Source organism: Hyposmocoma kahamanoa, unplaced genomic scaffold, assembly GCF_003589595.1.
Source record: "Hyposmocoma kahamanoa isolate Upper Pololo Valley unplaced genomic scaffold, ASM358959v1 92, whole genome shotgun sequence".
Classification (NCBI taxonomy): Eukaryota; Metazoa; Arthropoda; class Insecta; order Lepidoptera; family Cosmopterigidae; genus Hyposmocoma; species Hyposmocoma kahamanoa.
In genome coordinates this window covers 10,943,542-10,962,357 of record NW_020654748.1, presented here as the reverse complement: position 1 = coordinate 10,962,357, position 18,816 = coordinate 10,943,542, and the positions used below count along the sequence as shown (strand labels likewise).

The 18,816-nt window shown below is 34.0% G+C and overlaps 1 protein-coding gene across 2 annotated transcripts in view; it reads right to left on the bottom strand.

Moving 5' to 3' along the window:
• LOC113236427 (general odorant-binding protein 70) overlaps positions 1-15,212 on the bottom strand; it is a 37,954-nt gene extending 22,742 nt beyond the window's left edge. The window contains exon 1 of one of the 2 annotated variants that reach the window (XM_026472479.1): positions 15,000-15,212. In XM_026472479.1, coding sequence (XP_026328264.1) covers positions 15,000-15,083 — 84 coding nt within the window. In that variant the 5' untranslated portion in view covers positions 15,084-15,212. The remainder of the gene's footprint in view (positions 1-14,999) is intronic. The other variant, XM_026472477.1, reaches the window with a different exon arrangement.
• Between the last annotated feature and the right edge of the window lie 3,604 nt (positions 15,213-18,816).

Below are 18,816 nucleotides of genomic sequence, written 5' to 3'. Positions count from 1 at the left end.
TCGTATTCAAAAATCACTCGAATTTTCGCAGTATCCATCTTTCTTGTCTAAATTGAATAACAAAAACAATTGAAAGTCGATATTCAAATGTTTCAAATTAAAAAAAAAAAAAATCACAGAAACCATTTGAAAAAAGTTTCATTCGAAAACCTCAAACCATGACGATTCTATGAAAATTCAAAGAACCTATTGCAATAAAACGGCAATTTCATACTTTAACCCCTAATATATAAATATATACCGAATTAAACTTATACTTACTAATTTACTTACTAGGACGGTGACAGAATGAATACGTAATAATATCTTTAGTCAAGCAATCCAGTTCGAAAAATACCTGCTCAGGATTGCGGAGCGTACAGTGAATTTAAGGAAGCCTTTGCCCGGAATTTGGATAATAATAAAGGCTAACCAAAATGTTTATTTATACAAATGCCTCTCCAAACACGTGGAGATATTATTATAATAAATTGATATTTATGGTTACCAGACGCTTTGTCTATAACTGGTTGCTTTGAGATCAATCTATAATGTCACCTACATCCAAACCCGATGAAACTACAAGTTGGCATTATGAAAATATAATTTAAAAAAATACATACTTTATGGTGAGTCAATGTTAACGTTAACTAAGTAGGTTTTAAATTTAAAGGTCGCTTTTTCAGTCTCCTTAGTAAATTTCTTATGTAGTATTTAAATAAATTATAATATTTAATAGTACGTAACAACATAAAAGGTATACAACAAAGAAGAAATTGACGAAGACGTCATCAACGGTAAAATAACTAATAAGACTTAAGAAAAATTTTATAAATAAAAATTATTTTATTTATAAAATTTTTCTTAAATTATTTTTTCTTTTTTTTGTGTTGAGATAGGTTAATACGTAGCCCTTGGCCTTTTCCTTTAAGAAGAGTATGAAATATGATGTACTTTTAATGTTCCCTTCTTAACGTGCCAGTAAATTGTCTGGTAAAGTTGGCCTGCATATTAAAATAGTCATATCTTTGTTTCCTCTCTATTTTAAATGTTAAAAGGTTTTTTCACATAGTGAATATGCCATCCCTATCGTACATTGCTATAGTCTGCTATCGTCATTTAGTTACTAACATATATAGCGCCTTAGCCTCCGATGTGGGTGAGGAAAGGACACTATTAATACAGCGACATTGTCTCGATCAAGAGTAAGGAGCTACATAAACATTTCGCCATCCCATGTTATAACATCCTGTACGCTCATACTGTCCGCACTTAGGCGAATTAACTTTCCTAATTCAATAACTAAAACTATTTAGTGGAATATGCCCAGATCGAAGACTGTGAGTCATGACAAAGGCCGACCAGCACCCGCAAACCAGGGGCCCCGCGTACCAAATAAATAAATATATATATCTAACTAAAGTAGGAAAGTAATAATATATAGTACTTACAAATAAAGAAAATTGTATTCCAAGGCTTGATTCGTAAAAATAAATTCGAATAACTATTCGACAAATAAATCTTTGCGATTCCTTTAATTATTAAAAATACTGTATGTAAATTAACACAAGTTGCCGTAAAATTAGTAAATCAAGTCCAAACACACGTTTATTATTAAGGCTTATTACTGTGTGCAATGAAGAATGAAATTCCGTGCAATTTGCATGTAATCGACCAATTAGAATCCCTGTTTTGTTGGGTAACTTTGTCCACTTTTGCAACCGGCAGTGGAGTTTGACCTAGACCGAAATATAATATGCCACAACTATAAAAGTTGATGAGAGATGCGAGTTACTACGTAAATTTTGATGAAAAACTACATTCGGAATTTAGACATTCTTTTTTTAATAACGGCTGGTTAAACCTATCGACCATTAGGAATCAAACAGTAATTTTGTTAAAAACTTCAGGTAGGGATAGACCGAGTATAAGCCATATACATGGACATGGTTGTGTGACAGAAGGCCCGAGAGAAGCATACATTAGTAAACATAGACGACGACACTAGCAGAAGTTTTAAATGGAATAAGAAAATTTTATACTTTTAGCAAATAAAGCAGCACCTAAATTTACTTAGGGCAGTAGACTTTACTGGTCTAAATATGATTAATGTAAATATAAGCATCCTGTATGAGTACAGATAGCATATACATAGTTATATGCGTTTTGTTTCACTTATGCTGCTGGCCGTAATAGCAAGTTTATTTTTCGAAGAACGTCCTAAAGAAATGCCAGGTCAAGAGTACTTTTAACCAACGAGCTAGTATGTAACCGTTGATGTGTGTTTATGAGGCGAAAGGCGTGTTTCAGGATCGTATGTGCCAGATAACCACACCGATTGCCTGGTCTCAAACTAGGAAATTCCCTGTACTGTGAGCAAAGGAATTCACTCTGGGGTAGTTCTCTGCATTTTGATTCACTATGCTACTGGCCATAACAGCACGTTTATTTTTCGAATCACAATTCGAAGTTCCATTTGACTTTATAGCATTTTTGAGGCACTTGAGAAATGATCCTCCCTGTGAAAACCGTTTAATGCTCAATTTATTTTGTGGCATTGACACTAAAGCGTGTGAAATCAGAAATAAAAAACATTTATTGCACGAGCCGACAAAAATAAGGATGTTACTTTATGATATTATAATGTAATTTGATTCACAGTCTTACCCAAGTCACACGTACGATGTCTTAATATTATTATCATTAAAATTCATTCAAAATATACTGCACAATTAAAATTAAAATTAAACAAAATTTTCAAATAATACATACCTCTTTATAAAATTCGGTAAGTGTTTTATTGATAAGGTCTAGATCTAACATATAGATACAATATTTTTTCAAATACACCTCGAGCAATATCTATGCACCTGTATTAATCTTAAAGCTTTAGTAAATAGAATAACGTTAGAAGTAATTTAATTTATTCACATTTTGTCTTTTGCTGCGCCCTTACAGGGTTCATAATGATCAGAATTATATATATAAAGTATATAGTATAAAGTACTATAAATGTATAATATAAGTAAGTTATCTTAGGAAGATACTGTCTCCTCGTCTTTCGACATGGGTCACCACAGTTCATGACGTTAACCTATTGCAAATAGCTTGCGAGATGCAACTGTCTGGTGAAATACCTGAAATGGCATTTATTGTCCATAAAATAAACAAGATCCAACTTTGCGAACGAATCAAAGAGGTTTGAGATACTGGTTGCAATATCAGTCGAAAGTTAGAAGAAGGCAGGTAACACAAGGAGCTATTCATATAAAATTAAAGTAAATGAAGTTAAACTAAATGCCGTCGAATTGTTTACCCCTTAATTGAGAAAGAACCGTATTCTTAAATAATACTTTTTTACACAATATTATTGCAAGTAAGAACATTAGAGTGTCAAATGGGAATAATGTTTTCATACAAGTTAAGTTATTAGTGCCTGGTTTAAAACATTAAAGTGTCAAATTAGAATGTTTGGTGTCAAAACAAATAATAATACTAAGGAAAAATACTTCTATAGGTATTGACTTCAAATAAGCCTGTAGCCTTCGCCTGTAATCCAAATACATCTTGCATTGCTCAAATATGGCGTAAGATGAATATTTAAATTAACTATCATTGCATATTAGCGACTTTCCACATCAAATATGACTATCGTAATAACAATATTTATTCTCCACTTTAGTGAGGAAACTAAAGAGTTCAGCACTTTTTGGGGCCGAGGTTGTGTGTTGAAATAGATTATGGTTTATTTTTGTGATTATAGACATACATTTGGTTAGTAAGTACAGTTCGTATTAATTAGGTACTCTATAGCTACTTACTTAAATATAATGCTGATATTTCTTACTTCATAATATTTCCGGGGGGTGATTGTATACCAATATTAAGCACTTTTACTGTACAGTAGGGCTAGGAAGTCAGGGCGCGATTTGCTCTAGATTCTAGAGCAAATCGCGCCCTGACTTCCTAGCCCTAGAGTCTAGAACGACAAAAAGTGCGTGAGCTAATGCGTGATCTCTACGCGAGAATGGCATAATCTCGATTTATGTCGTTCTCGCTCAAGTCGCGGTCTTTCGACCTCTACAAGCCGTCCTTCAAACCCAACGATAGTAAATAAATAGTTTAAATAGTAAACTCCAATGGTTTCCACATATATCTTCGTTGGCCAGCAGATTAAGCTCTGCTGCATACGCAGTCCGCAGAATACGTGAACTTACCGATGTTGCTACAGCTAAACTGTATACTTTCATAGTATACTATTACTAGTATACTGTTATAATGTCCTACGGGATTCTCATGTGGGGTAAAGCGGCAGGTATAAAAACCCATTTTTGTGTTGCAAAAACGAGTCATTCGTTCTGCGTACCGTTTAGGTTCTCGGATTTCTCTCAGAAAAAAGTTTAAGGAGACTGGTATCATGACTGTGGCATCACAGTACATTTACTTAAATATTTTGTATGCCCGTAAAAATATACATAATTTCGTTAAAAAAGAAGATATCCATAATATTAACCATAGAACTAAGTCCAAACTCCTGGTATCACGTTTTCGTTTAACTAAGGTAAACGATTCTTTTATGGGAAACTGTATACCTTTTTACAATAACATTCCGGAGCATATATTAAGTTTACCATTTCCTAACTTTAAAACTTGCATTAAAAGTATTTGAATTGAAAATTCATATTACAAAATTGTAGACCACGTGTTAGATAAAGATGTATGGAAAGACAACGTGAGTCTACAAATATGATTTAAAATGTATTCTATAGCATTTAAGTTTATTTGAAAAGAGCAAGCCCTAGAGTTTCTTGCTTGTTCTTCTCAGGGAAGTCAGCGTAGTGAACGAGCAGTAGCTTAAAAAATGACGTTTTCAAGTGTAAAAATTTTACCTATAGAATAAATAATTATATGACTTTGAGAGTATTGATAGATCGAATCAACCTCCTAAAGTAATTACTGCAATCTTTAAATACCTTTATGTTACATGTTACTCTTAGATAGACGAATTGAAATTTCAGCATTTTAACTATTCAATAATTCACTTTTTTAAAGCAATTAGTTGTCAGATGAGGTCGACGGTGGAGCACACACATCGAAATGATGCCTATTCACTCTTGTCTTGGAAGGTCTAAGTTGTAGCGTTCAGGGAATAAGTCTGCAAGCAGGGAATTCCACTCCTTAGCTGATCGCCATATAAATTTGGAATATATATCCATAATATAGGGGTGGAACCCCAGCCAATGCCTAGTGCCCGATGATGGAAAGGAAAACGGGGAATGCAGAAATAAATCGTGCCGTGATGTATCTTCTGGAATACCGATAAGCAGGCAACTGATGAGTGATGAGGCTCTGCAGCTTTGCCTCTACTAATTCACTTAACAGTTAATATATAATTGTTAAGTAAGGCATGTAAAACCTAGTTAAACCTCTATTTAATTATTAACCATATACAATATATATATATATATAATTCTCACCCGTCTTACATAATCACTAGTTTTAATCTTGAGCAATTGAAGTTCCGACGAGGTGAACATTGCGTACATTTATTTTAATCGTTACACCTAACATAGATCTGAAAGTTACTGCTATTTCTTACGGTGGTGTTGTCATATGAAGAAATTTTAGCTGCTTAAGTAGGCCTAACAAATTGAGTTCCGCACTTTGACTGCCCCTTTGTATGTAAAGTAAATGGTTATAGCTTTTGATTTCTATAGTTCTCTAGATATTTTATGTCACTGTTATAAATAAAATAATTTGGAAATAGTTTTAAATTTTCAACCTAAATTTTGAACAAACCTGTTCTAATTCTTATCGAAAAACTCAGTATCGATGTCGTAACGTAGTTTCATTTTAATTGACAAGTGAGTCGGATTTTTTTCTAATATTTGGATACAAATAACTCTATTATTACTTGGCTAATATTTCGATAAATTTACCAAACCTAAAAGCATCGCTTTAATTAATTTTTATTGTGATGATACAGATTACAGAAAACAGATTAGTACACTATTTTAAAACAATGCAAAGGTCTGCATTCCAATGACAACTGTACACAGCGTTCAGAAATAAGAAAAATAATATAAATTGTGTGATTTTGTAAACGCAAAAAAATGCATCTTAAAGTGTAACTTAATGAATTTAAGATGAAACATCGGAAAAATTATTACTTTTCTACTTCTATATTTCTTTAAAATGAGTCGATTGCGCATTTGAGTTTAATGTATGCATTTGTAAACTATTTAATTTGTTATCGGTATTTTGGATAATCTCTGTACAGAGTACTAAAAAAACCGACCTCAAAAGTACGTGGAATTAAATCTATTTGCCAAGTTTTATTGAAATATCCCCTAGTTCGCCACTATACTACTATGGACTTGACACACGAGATAATAAAAATCGGTTCTCACTACTCAAAGTATATTGACAGAGAAAAACACCTTGTATTGGAGAATAGCAAAACCAACCATTAAAATAATTGTTCCTTATGTAAAAATTTAGGTGCTATTTATAAAAATGACTGTTCATACGTAATCAGCGGCCCTTAGAGGTGGATGATTTTCTGCAAAATGAAATAGGACCACTATGCAGGTACCCTTTTTCCAACAAAAAAGAATCATGACAATCGGTTCACAAATACCGGAGTTATCGCGTAACATACATACAAAAAAAAACATACAGTCGAATTGAGAACGTACTCCTTTTTTTGAAGTCGGTTAAAATACAGTTTTCTTTAGATTTCAAATCTAGATTATGCCCCAGGTCTTGGTAGATAGATGTGTTGATGCGAGTCATTTATTGGAATTTCACTTATTTGTATTCGGAAGTTATTTATCACCTCTCTTTATGACTTTTTTTCGTGGTAGCGTCTTAAGGTGCACTTTTGTAACTAAACTGTTTCTGAAGTCAACGATGGTATGTATACTTTAATCTCAATACTCTCCAGTCTTACCAGTGACGGCCTTAATAGATTTTCGACTCTACAAAAATATAAATGTGTACAATGTTATGCGAGTTTGGTATCTGTTACCTAATAATAAATTCACACGTGATTGTATCGCCTTTTAAACCGCGACATTGAATAAGATCGCTCAAGGTTTTAACCTACCAGCATATTCGTATCTAGCTTCTGTTTAAAATAAACTGTAACTATGAACATATTATAGTATCTAAGTTTATTGGCCGAAAAAAGGCAGTGGGTAAAATTTTAAATCTGTTCTTTTAACAAGTACCTATTACCTATTTACAAGGGGACAAAATATATACGTAAGAAGAGTGGAGCTTTATTTACGCTTGCATTCAAGTTTCGCATGGTCTGCTGGTGTGCTTAAATTAAAATAGTATTATTCTGCAATACTGTGGCAGTGACCCTACGACAGTTGGTAATTTCACCAATTAATACTATAACTATAACAACTTATGCTTCCCTGAAAATGCGAAAAAATCAGGTCCACATAAACATTTAGTGACTAAAAGTTATTTTCTTGTGATTCAATAGTAAAAGTTGTAAAGAAGGGTCGGAATTGTGCGTTTCATGGTTTTAATGGTGAAATTTTTTATATAATTAACACATAATAAATTAAGATTGATGACGACCTCGATGGCCCAATGGTTTGGACCACAGATTTTAGATTTCTGTGGTACCAATTTGGAAAACGAACTTTCTTCATCTGAGTGTTCTAGATAGTGCCCCAGAATGAATTTCCTTGCTGTGGTAACGAACTTTAATTGAACGTAAACAATCGAACTTTTTACATATGGGAGACAGGAGCCTAAACTAGATAATTCTGTGCTATGGCACGCCTGGCACCGCTCTCGGTAATAGTAAACAAAAATACTAATTTTAAACAAAATTCATCATCATCATTATCATTAACCCATTTTAAACATCCCACTGACGGGCACGGGTCTCCTCTCAGGCGAGGGTTTAGGCCATAGTCCGCCACCCTGGCTCAATGCCGGTTGGGGACTTCACACGTATTGATAAATTTCTCATCGTAAATTTGGAATTACATTTCGCACATAAATTCCGAAAAACTCAGAGGTGCCCGGATTCGAGCCCACAGGTTCTGCTTAAGAAGCGGTAGGTCAAATCATTAGGTTAGCACGGTTTTTTGAAACAAATACTATTATAGATTCTATTACAGAGCTAGGCTACAAGCTAGCTGTTACAAATTGAGCGTAGTAATTAAAGACAATAAACTTTGGAAATGTCTCGTAGACCAGTTAAATAGATGATAGTTTCGACAGGTAGCGTTAAACTAACAGCTCAAGGTCTTGAAATAACGAATGTCTGTACAACATTACGACATAAGTCTGAACAAGTATTTATTTGTTTACGTTACAATTGTACTTTTCACGACTTTTGTGTAGCGAGAAACAAATATCTGGGGCCTTAGTGTAAGTTTTTAATGTGTAGACAAAACTATTACGTTTATATTTTAGTTTAAACGCGGTTTTTAAGTTACTGTAACAATCTGCCTTAGTGGACGAACGGTTACCATGCTGGACTGACACGCAGATGTCCTGGGTTCGATTCCCAGACGGAGGAAAATATTTGTAAGGCCTATATTTATTTCTCTCGTGAGTTTGGATGTAAATTGTGGTTGTCTATGTGTGTCCATGGCACCCGCTATACAGGGTTTCCCTATAGTGCGAGGCTATGAGTGTGAGCGCGTTATGTTATATTATTACAAATTTACACTAACGCCTCTGGGTGTGGAAATAGAACACGTATCATACTGCCCTTCTCGTTATGCTAACTCATTTTGGTAACTTTCAAGATATTTAATAATAACGCAGACACAAAACTAACGCAGAGTCCCGGTCTGGGGAGACTCTGTGTCGCAAGCACCATGGACACACACACTTAGCCAAATACAAATTACACCCAAACTCACGAGAGAAATAAATGTAGGCCATACAAATATTTCTCCCGGCCCGGGAATCAAATCTGGGACCTCGGCGTGGCAGTCCAGCAAAGTAACCGTTCAGCCACGGAGTTTGGCACCTAAAGTTTTTTTTATTGGAAAAATATGTATTAGGTTAATTTTGCTCGAAATGTCGATTATGTTAATACCTAATCGTCAGATAAGGAGGGCAGTATATGTGTCCGTGTAAGTTTCTACAATGCCATGTTGAAAAGTTTTACATGGACAACAGTCCGAACAGTTGTGTACAGAGCAAGTCAACTTGACACTTATTACTTAATCAATGGTATTACGGCCAGCCTAAAGTTCAAAACGTCAAGTTTGACGTGCTCTTGACTGTACAACAGGGGAATTTTTTAGGATGGTATTCGATCTGAATAATGTATTTTTTTTACGCCAAGATTGTTAAGGATAGAGAGAGCTGGAAGTCCGATGGAGACGCCTTTTGCCCAATGGGACACTTCCTGATCATCAAAAATCTAACCAAATACCTTGGAATCTGCAATTCAACGAGTCGGCACATCAAATTGAGTCACTTGCGTGGGCGCAGCCTTGCTAAAGTGCTTCTACGGCAATGCGGTAACGTGAACACACATATATGGTTGATGTGTGGGCAGGATAGCGGACTTTGGAGGTTTTTAGCCGCTTCTTACTTAGCAAATGTTAAAAGATTATTTTATACAATTTAGTAGGATAAGAATGTGTTTCAACGAAATTATTACAAAACTATATTAAATAAGCAGCTTTTGAACTTAACTGACTTTAGTTGTTTTTTAAGTAATTAAAAAACGAACAGATCAACAAAAATAAATAGGTTCTAAATTTTTAAGTATCACGAGATGTATACTTCGATTTTGGCGTACACGAGCTTAGGAGACCTATCCGTGCCTAACAGTGGAACGTGTGTAGGTTGAAACAGTACTTAAGGCTCGTCGATATCATGATTTACCACCCGTAACATAACATTTATTCGTTTCAAAATCGACAACTACTTACATAAAACTTCCTCATTATATCACAGGTCATAAACCTTTTGTCAGTGCTGTCACCTTTTCTATTACGTGTTTAATTCCATTATCAGCTATTTTAGCTTATGAAATAAACTAATTTAAGATAAATTAGGTTAATTTGAATTACCGTACAAACATTTCTTAACTGGCTATGTAGCAATTATTTAAATTTTGCAATTTGCTTTTTGGTGGTGTAATAAGATGTTTCTAAAATGTATGAGGCTTTAGTTTAAAAACTTATAGATATACACAATAATTTCAAATCTAACAGACTGTTAATATTCTTTGACAGCAAGATTTATGTGATAATAAAGAAAGTTATTCCTCAAAACGATAGTAACTGTCTACTATAATCCTAAATAGAAATGTTCACTACAAAAACCTCTTATTTCACTTTTGCTTTTACTTCTTGATTTTTATCACTTAGGCACTTGATACATACAGAGCTATTCAGACTGAATGACGTGGAGATTTTACGTCACGATGAATAATATAAATTTTTTTGGGATGAACTTGGTGTTCTAGATTAGCGATTTAAGTAACCCTTGGGGATATTTCGGATCCCATACGTAATAAGGTCATATATATATACCATAAAGAGGTCAAGGAGCTGGCTGTTAACCGTGAGGAGTGGAGGAGGCTACACCGATAAGAGTCTGGCTCTTAAATAGGATGATGATGTAACAGCATTTGGTGTCTAAGTATTAAGTCCCATAAAAATATCGCCTTATCGCTTACATGTGTATCGTCAAAGAATTCTTAACGAAAGTGTTTTTTTTTGCCCATAACTAGTGCGAAGGGAACATACGAGAAGGGAAACACACACTTCGAATTCAAGTGACCTCACTAAGGTAGGTTAACCAGTTGAGTCAGACGAAAACCTAGAAACTATTGTTATCGGCAAACAAACAGATCTTTTGTTCACTTAGCCATGCCGCGACACCTCGCCACAAAACTAAACTAACATGCATGTTAACGTGACCGCAAGACATCATCAGATCGCCAGATCATCATCTGGCTAGATTCACCGTATATTGTTATTTCTTCTAACAATAATTTGGATTGTTGAGCATGTGTGTCTATAAGGAGGTAGCCAGATGCAAATTAAATCACTTATTGTTTTTCAATTTGTGATTTTTAAATAAGTTTAATCTTTTAAATTAGCAAGATGAATAAGAAAAAATATTGTGGGGTGAACTTGGTATGTTCCATATTAGCTCGCTTCGACGATATTTGGTAGTCTTGGCGTAATAAGGCCATATCTGCATTAAAATAACTTTTCAGGAAAGAGTTTTAAAAATTGTACTCACGAAATTAGTCGAAAACTTTTTTAAGCTTAAATAGGAGATTATAATATTTTACAAATATATAAAAATGGGTTTCATGTATTAGTATTATATTTATAATTTTCATTTGATAAAAGCGCTCTTGACGTATGATCACATGCGACTTTAATAGCAGTAGAGCTTCTTGTGAAACAGTCCATCCAGGGAAGTACGGCCACTTTACGTATTTCTGCCGCCAATGTGAACGTTACTGCGTTCCGGTTTTGAAGGGTAAGAGTGCTAGTGAAATTACAGACACATGGGACTTTTTAACTTATGTCTCAGGGTGATGGGTGCAGAGCCAGTGCACCTCAGATCTTTGCGATTTAAAGCTTTGAGTGCAGAACTGTTGTAGACAGGCGTGTCGTTTACCATCAGGCGCGCAGATTGTATGTCCCGTCACTTAGTATCATAAAAAAAAACTTTATTTCACCAAGGATGCAATTTATTTGTGCTGAAACGATCGAAGTGACAGGAGCCGTTTTCAAATAAATTGCAAGTACATAAATAAGTATACAACGTTGTTGTAAGATGATCGTGTCGTGTGTGACTAATGTTGACAAATTGCTTTTAGCAATTATTGCGTAGGCTATGATTTAGTGTGCACTGCAATGGAACGAGTTCGCTTTCTCCCAAACCCGTTAACTGGATCAATTCGACACTCATGTCGTGTGAAATGACAATTAGCTCAATCCACTACGTATACTTTGAAATACGCTTACTTTTTGTGTGTGTGAAGTAGTGACACTGTGGTAGCAAAGGCGAAAAATCCATATATGGGCTTCAACCTTGTGATGAGAATTGAACGGAAAATATTTGCCATTGAAGCATTTGCATTACATTCTTCAAATGGGCCAACCGTGGCTACTGACAGCTAGCATTCTAGCATTTCAAAAAAGGAGATTCTCAATTCGACTGTATGTATTTTTTTTTTATGTATGTTTCTCCATTGTATCTCGTTGGAAAGAGGATACCTCAGGAGTGGTCCCATTTAAATTTGAAGAAGATATTCAAACTCTAAGGATGGCAAACTAGGGAATGAATGACTTTTGAGGTCGGTTTTTTGACATCAACGTTCGAGTGAATAGTAGAAAAAGTTTTCTTTAAATTCTGTGAACATTACACAATAAACTACTTAGTTATGTCTGTTTATACATAAAGAAGTAACCCACGTCAATGTTATTCCAACAAAATGTCTAAAAATCGTGCTGTCTGTAGACGAACATTAGGGACATCCATTAGTATACTCCATATTATGTCTGTAACGCAAAACGACGGCACGTTCACTTTCTCCCTTGTTTCCATGCACCAATTGTTTCCTACACCTGACTTTAGTCGGCCAAACTAGTAGTTGTTGCGTAAATCAAGTTTTTGTATTTGTATTATTATCTTTATGTCATTTTATTCGTAAAATGGCGTACTAGTGAGCTACTATAAATTGAGAGTAAAAAATAATAAATGGAATCACTAAGCACCTTTGTTCGTCATATCGTATGCATTGTATGTGCCCTTGGGAAAATAAAGCCTCCAAAAGTGCTTTTGTCACATGAGTCTTAAAAATAATATGAACTACATGAAACAAATTATGTATATATGAAATTAATAACTTTTTTATTTAAGCATAAAACAATTAACGACTAATTTCGTTCATGGAATCTATAAACCTCCCCAGAAAAGTTGTCATTTTTCAAATGTGGCTTTTTTATAAGTGGCCAAGTGGCGGGACGAACAAGTCGTGCACCTGGTGGTAAGCGACACGCCTATCCATAACAGTTGTTGACTTGTCTGGTTTGGTTTTTACAAACAGTGGATTTCTTTCCTAGTAAAGTAAAACTTATCCATTTTTAATATTTTTTATGAGAGCAAGTGACGGGACAAACAAATGGCGATCCTGGTGGTAAGTGACACGTCTGTCCATAACAGTTGCAGTTACACTCAGAGCTTTAAATCGCAAAGATCTTAGGGTCACTACCACTGCCCCAGTCACCCTGAGACATATGTTAACAAGTCCCATGTGCCCTCAATTTCACCAGCACCCTTACCCTTCCAAACTGGAACGCAGTAATGCTCACATTACTGCTTGGCAGCAGAAATAGGTAAGGTGGAAGTACTTCCCTGGACGAGCTCTTTCACAAGGAGCTCTACTTCTGTTTAAAACGCAACCTTACATCAAGAGTGCAAAATATTAAAAAAGCCTTTTAGTAACTTCCTATCGTTATTTGAACACAACATGTACTAGTATACTCGTATAACCTAACATTATAGCCTGGGTGCCTTAGTAAGAGGATTTCTAAGTGGCGACATAAAACCGGAACATCTGTAGCAATACTAGTTTCCTTTGATTTACGTGCTCAAAAATAATTAGACTCTTAATCGATATGTTAGCACTCTTCCTATATTAGCTATTCCTTAACTAAGTGAGCTGTCATAATAAATATGACTGAGTACGGCGAAAGAATAGTTTTTTAGTATAAGAATAGAGGACTTTTTGAGATTGTTGCTCTAAACTATGTAGGATCTTGATACCTGTGAATATTCTTAGAGACGTTAACGTTTGACTGAGACAACGTTGAGATGCGGAAGCCAACTTGCTCAGCTAATATCAATATTTAAAATTATTCGTATTAGCCGAGCAGGTTGGCTTCTAATTCAATTTCTTTCTTCTTTGGCTTCTAATTATTTCGTATTATTACAGTATGATTGAGGCGCAAGGTAAATCTAAAAGTATTTTTTTGTAATATTTTAGAAATTTGGTAGGTGCACGCTAGCGCTTAAATAAAAATATGTAAAGGTTTTATTAACGTTTATCGTACAAACAAAAACGTAGTAAGTAAATTTCGCAAGTACAAACCTACTTAGTGATTGAAATAAGTTACATTTATTTTCGCCGTTCGTAGATAAGTAATGTTATCCACTTAACTACGTCATAAACCAATGCTTGCAATGCAAACGACACTTTTAATACATTGTGCTAATTAAGAATGTGTTATCAATTTAAGACGTACTTAAGTTTAGTGCAAGTGGACATTAGTTTTACAACTATAGGATTACAAAATTAACACAATTTCATCTTTTACTGGTGAACAAATATGGAACTAAAAACATTACGCGATGCATTATTCCTTGGATTTTATCAAGGATTATTGCAACTTTCTTCAGTAATCTGGATAATAAATGAGGGGGGGACCAGGGATTGTTTCGAATGAAAATCGTCTTTTATTTTACAAATTGGCTGTCTAGGCCCTTAAGGTACCATAGGTCTAGCACAAAAATATCTCTTGTATGACACTAAGAGAATTGTTTGGTTGGTAGATTTTTGAAACATTATTTATGATTCTAAAGCGCCACTGTGAACGGCATAAATAAGTTTGTCGTGTGATATGCTGTACGACAAGTTCACAAGGTCACAGAAGAAACTAGAGCAAAATATTTGCAAAGTTGTAAACAATTTGGATCTAGTATTAAATAAGAATTAAAATAGTTTTTTTTTATGTGGAGTTATAAAGTATATTTATTTAGAAGTTTAAGTTTTTTAATGAGTATAAATTTAAATAAAGCTTAAATTTAGTTTTAAATCATACGATTTGAAATCACATGAAATCAATTATTGAAAATAATGAAGTCACCTTTTTAAGTGATATTGCATTTAATGCGTGTTTAGGTTTATAGGATTTTAGGAAAAAGACTGGACTTTTTCCGTACCATATTGCCATTTGTTAATGTGCAAGTAATATATTATTTTGGTAATAACTTACGCTTTCAGCCGAAATAGCGCTGTCGCTTGAAGAGATACCAAAAACGCATAGGCAGCAAACTAGAGCACTAATCTTTCGAGACATTTTCACAAAAACACAGGTTCTTTTTTTGTATTGTAACTGTCACTTATTTATTTTTTAAATTTTGAATTGCGAACTTTTATTTTGCTTTTTGAACGACGTGCGGCGAAAGGCGCGCGGCTGTTCGCAATATGACTAACCAGTAGCGTTTGCGGGATTTTGAAAGGCCCGCGTAGGAGGGTTTCGCGCTGTTTTCTGACATTACGATTCGTTTCATGCAGCAACCGTTTAAAAGAATATTATTATGTTGTTATAATACAGAGCAATTGCCTTTCTTAAATCTAATTGTTGAAAGTTCGCTTCCTAAAACAGCAGGCTATCTCAAAAAATCTAAATAATATTGGTTTATAAAACCTTAGGTATATTTTTGTTATTTTTGCTTTTTGTCTGTTTAGTCTTATTTTATTTTGTTATATATATATATTCCGGTTCAAAGATGTCACGCATGATTATTGTAATTAACGAAAATTTTGGTGTATTAGGTGTACAACAAATTTAGCACATTTAGTAAACGGTAGTAGTAGGTAGTAACTAGACGGTAAAGGATTTATTTTTTGTTTTAGTCTTTTAATTTTGCATGAGTTGGGGAAAGGTTTAATTGATTAAAAAGTTTTCAAATAATGATTGAAAGTGCTTTAATCAGATCAATAATAAAGGAAACATTGTTATTCGAGAAAAAGTAGAGCCTGATTGAGAATCCAGTCCTACACTGATAATTCAATAGATAATACAATTAATGATTGGCTCATTGCCCGTCATCGGTTTCAAAACTTTATATATATGTGCCAAGTTTTATTGAAATCAGTGAACGTAAAGTAGGTGAAATTCAATAAATTGTATTCATTCCCTAACTTGCCACCCTCATTTTCTTCAAATTTGAATGGGATCACTACTGAGAATATCCCCTTTCCAACAAAAAAAGAATGATTGAAATCGATTCACAAACATGGGAGTAAACACATAACGTAAACACAAAAAAACACGAACTGAGAACCTCCTCCTTTTTTGAAGTTGGTTAATAATAACTATTTTAATTTGGGCCACTATTCTTGAAAAGCAGTTCATTTACCAACACGGCCTGTTAAACATACTTTCGATGTAATGGTAATTAAAAAAAATGTATTTTATGCAATCGTTGCATAATGAGGGTTCTTAAAGACGAGGACCGTGTTTAGGCCACGAGGCTTTGCTGAGTGATCTATGTAGCCTAAGTAAAAGAAGTACGAGATTTTAAGACCTAACTATTATAATGATTGCATACAATACCTTTTATAAGAATAAATAAAATAATGAAACAGAGCCAACACTTAATGTATATTTTGTTAACAATCAATGACAACAAACGCAATTTTTTTAAATAAATTCAAACCTATTTATTAGGGTAGGCAAAGTTTCCATCACACGGCCTCTTCATATATTTAAACGAAAGCCAAACAAACGCTACAAAACAAAAAAACAAATAGATAGAATAGAAGTGGCCAACTACCGCATAAATTTTAACCAATATTTTTTTTTATAAAGATTTATGGCCCGATTGCAAAACTTTTAAGCCAATTTAAGCAATCAGTAATCAGTATAGCCTTTGAGTAGCGTCCTAATTGATATTCAAAAGTACAACGTTATTTCTTTGAATGAGTTTCAAAGAAACAACGTTGCAATTAATTAATGATAGTTCTGTGTACAGAAAATTGATATCATAAAAAAACTTTCATGGAATATTTCATCCTTTTTGATTTCAGCTCAGTGGCGAATATATTTCATTTCTCTTTTCTCTTTCTTTCATTTTCATTTTCATATAGTTTGTAAAAACCAAATCAGCCAAGTCTTAAAGTGGTTTTCCACCGGTAAGACGAGACGCCCTTAAGAGTGTTTGAAGAAAAATTGAGTTTTCAGTTTAAAATTAACATATCGTTTTCGTAAAACATCAAATACATCTAGTAATATTTGTTACAAATAAAAGATGGCAGTAATTAACGCATTTCTTATTAAGGCCGAACATAAGTAGGTTTCAGGCGTAGGAAACTGACCTTCGGTTTCGGATTGACTAGGTTTAGCTTTGCATGCACTCGTAGACCCGCACTAGGAAAACCAAGTGCGGGGCTGCGGACAGGGACACATACATAGACAACCACAAATTACACCCAAACTCACAAGAGAAATAAATGTAGGTCATACAAATATTTTTCTCGGCCCGGGAATCGAACCCATTACCTCTGCGTGGCAGACCAGCATGGTAACCGTTTGGCCACAGAGGTAGATAAAAATAATAGCAACAAAAGTACTATAGTTATTTGCACTGTATATGGAGCATGCGTAACCGAGACGGCTCATACTTTACTTTACGTATTCGAAAGATAAAGGTGATAAGACGAATCGGTGCAAATAATGTTTTGTCTACTATTGTAGGTCAATGTCTACTAAATGGTAAATAACCATAGTATCGCCTCGCTTGCAAAACGTGATGTGGTGATTATGGCTGTAGTTACGTTGGAATGAGTTACTATAGTGAATTCCAAACATTGAAATACTTGTAATCGTTTTGCGTAAACAAATGCAAGTAAGTTATTTAGTGTGATTGGTAAATAAATAGTTACTCAGCAATTATTATTTTTCTGAACACTGATGTGGGTGTGGAGGGTTAACAGTACACATTTATACACACTGTGTATTGATTGTATCTTGTAGTGTGTTTTAGGCAGTTTTTTATTCTTAGGAAATTAAGAAAATATCAAAGATAATTAATGTGACAGCATTTATAATTGTTCGCCACAAAATAACCGGAGTTTAGTTCAGCGATGAGAAACAAGTGGAAACAAGGGTTTTTTTAATACAGAAGTAACAGACGACGACACATGTTAAAAATGAAAAAAAAAAACTGTGCTGATTTCACCTTGCATTTTATGCACTTTACCCCAATTATTAGATCCACGACATACAAAAAATTTACTGCTTAGGACTATGTCTTTTAGTAATAATTATCTATCTAATTGTCCTTGGTCCAATTGTAGACTGTATGTGATAGCGATTATATTATATTATATAAAATGTAAGCCATCCTTAGCACACAATGGATCAAATCCTATTTTAAAAAAAGCATGTCTGAGGCCAAAATTTATATTTAGACAAATTTCGAGGTGTAATATATATATGAATAAATTATTGAAAAAACGAGTCACAAGTCATTGAAAAAATGAGATAATATTTGTATTCTTTTTTCGCCTTGGTGACGACGAACACATTCTAGAACAAAGAATAGTAAGTACCAAAACTTCAGTTAAACTTATTCTAGCTATTTCGTCTTCGACGCCTTTTAATGTTAAAAATTTAACTAATAAAGTAATTTATATATGTGGCATTAGTTGTATTTTTCGTATTTTAATGTAAACTATTTGTATTCCTACCTTTTTGCTGAGAAGTTTTATTAAGAAGAAATAAGAGAGGGGTGTCAAAAGTGGTCAGATTTGTGTTACGTTGTTTGCCATACAAATTAAAGAAAATAATAAGAAAACTAGGTTCATTTATCATCTGCAATCCCACATATATTTTAATATATTGTAGTATAAAGTACTTTATAATAGTATATTATGCAATCGTTGCAGAAAGAAGGTTCTTAAAGCCGAGTACCGTGTTTAGGTAACTAATACGTATATTTTGTTAACAAAAACCGCAATTTGAAAAAAAATTATCTTAATCCATTTATACGCAAAGGGTCCACCATACAGCCTCTTCGTATATT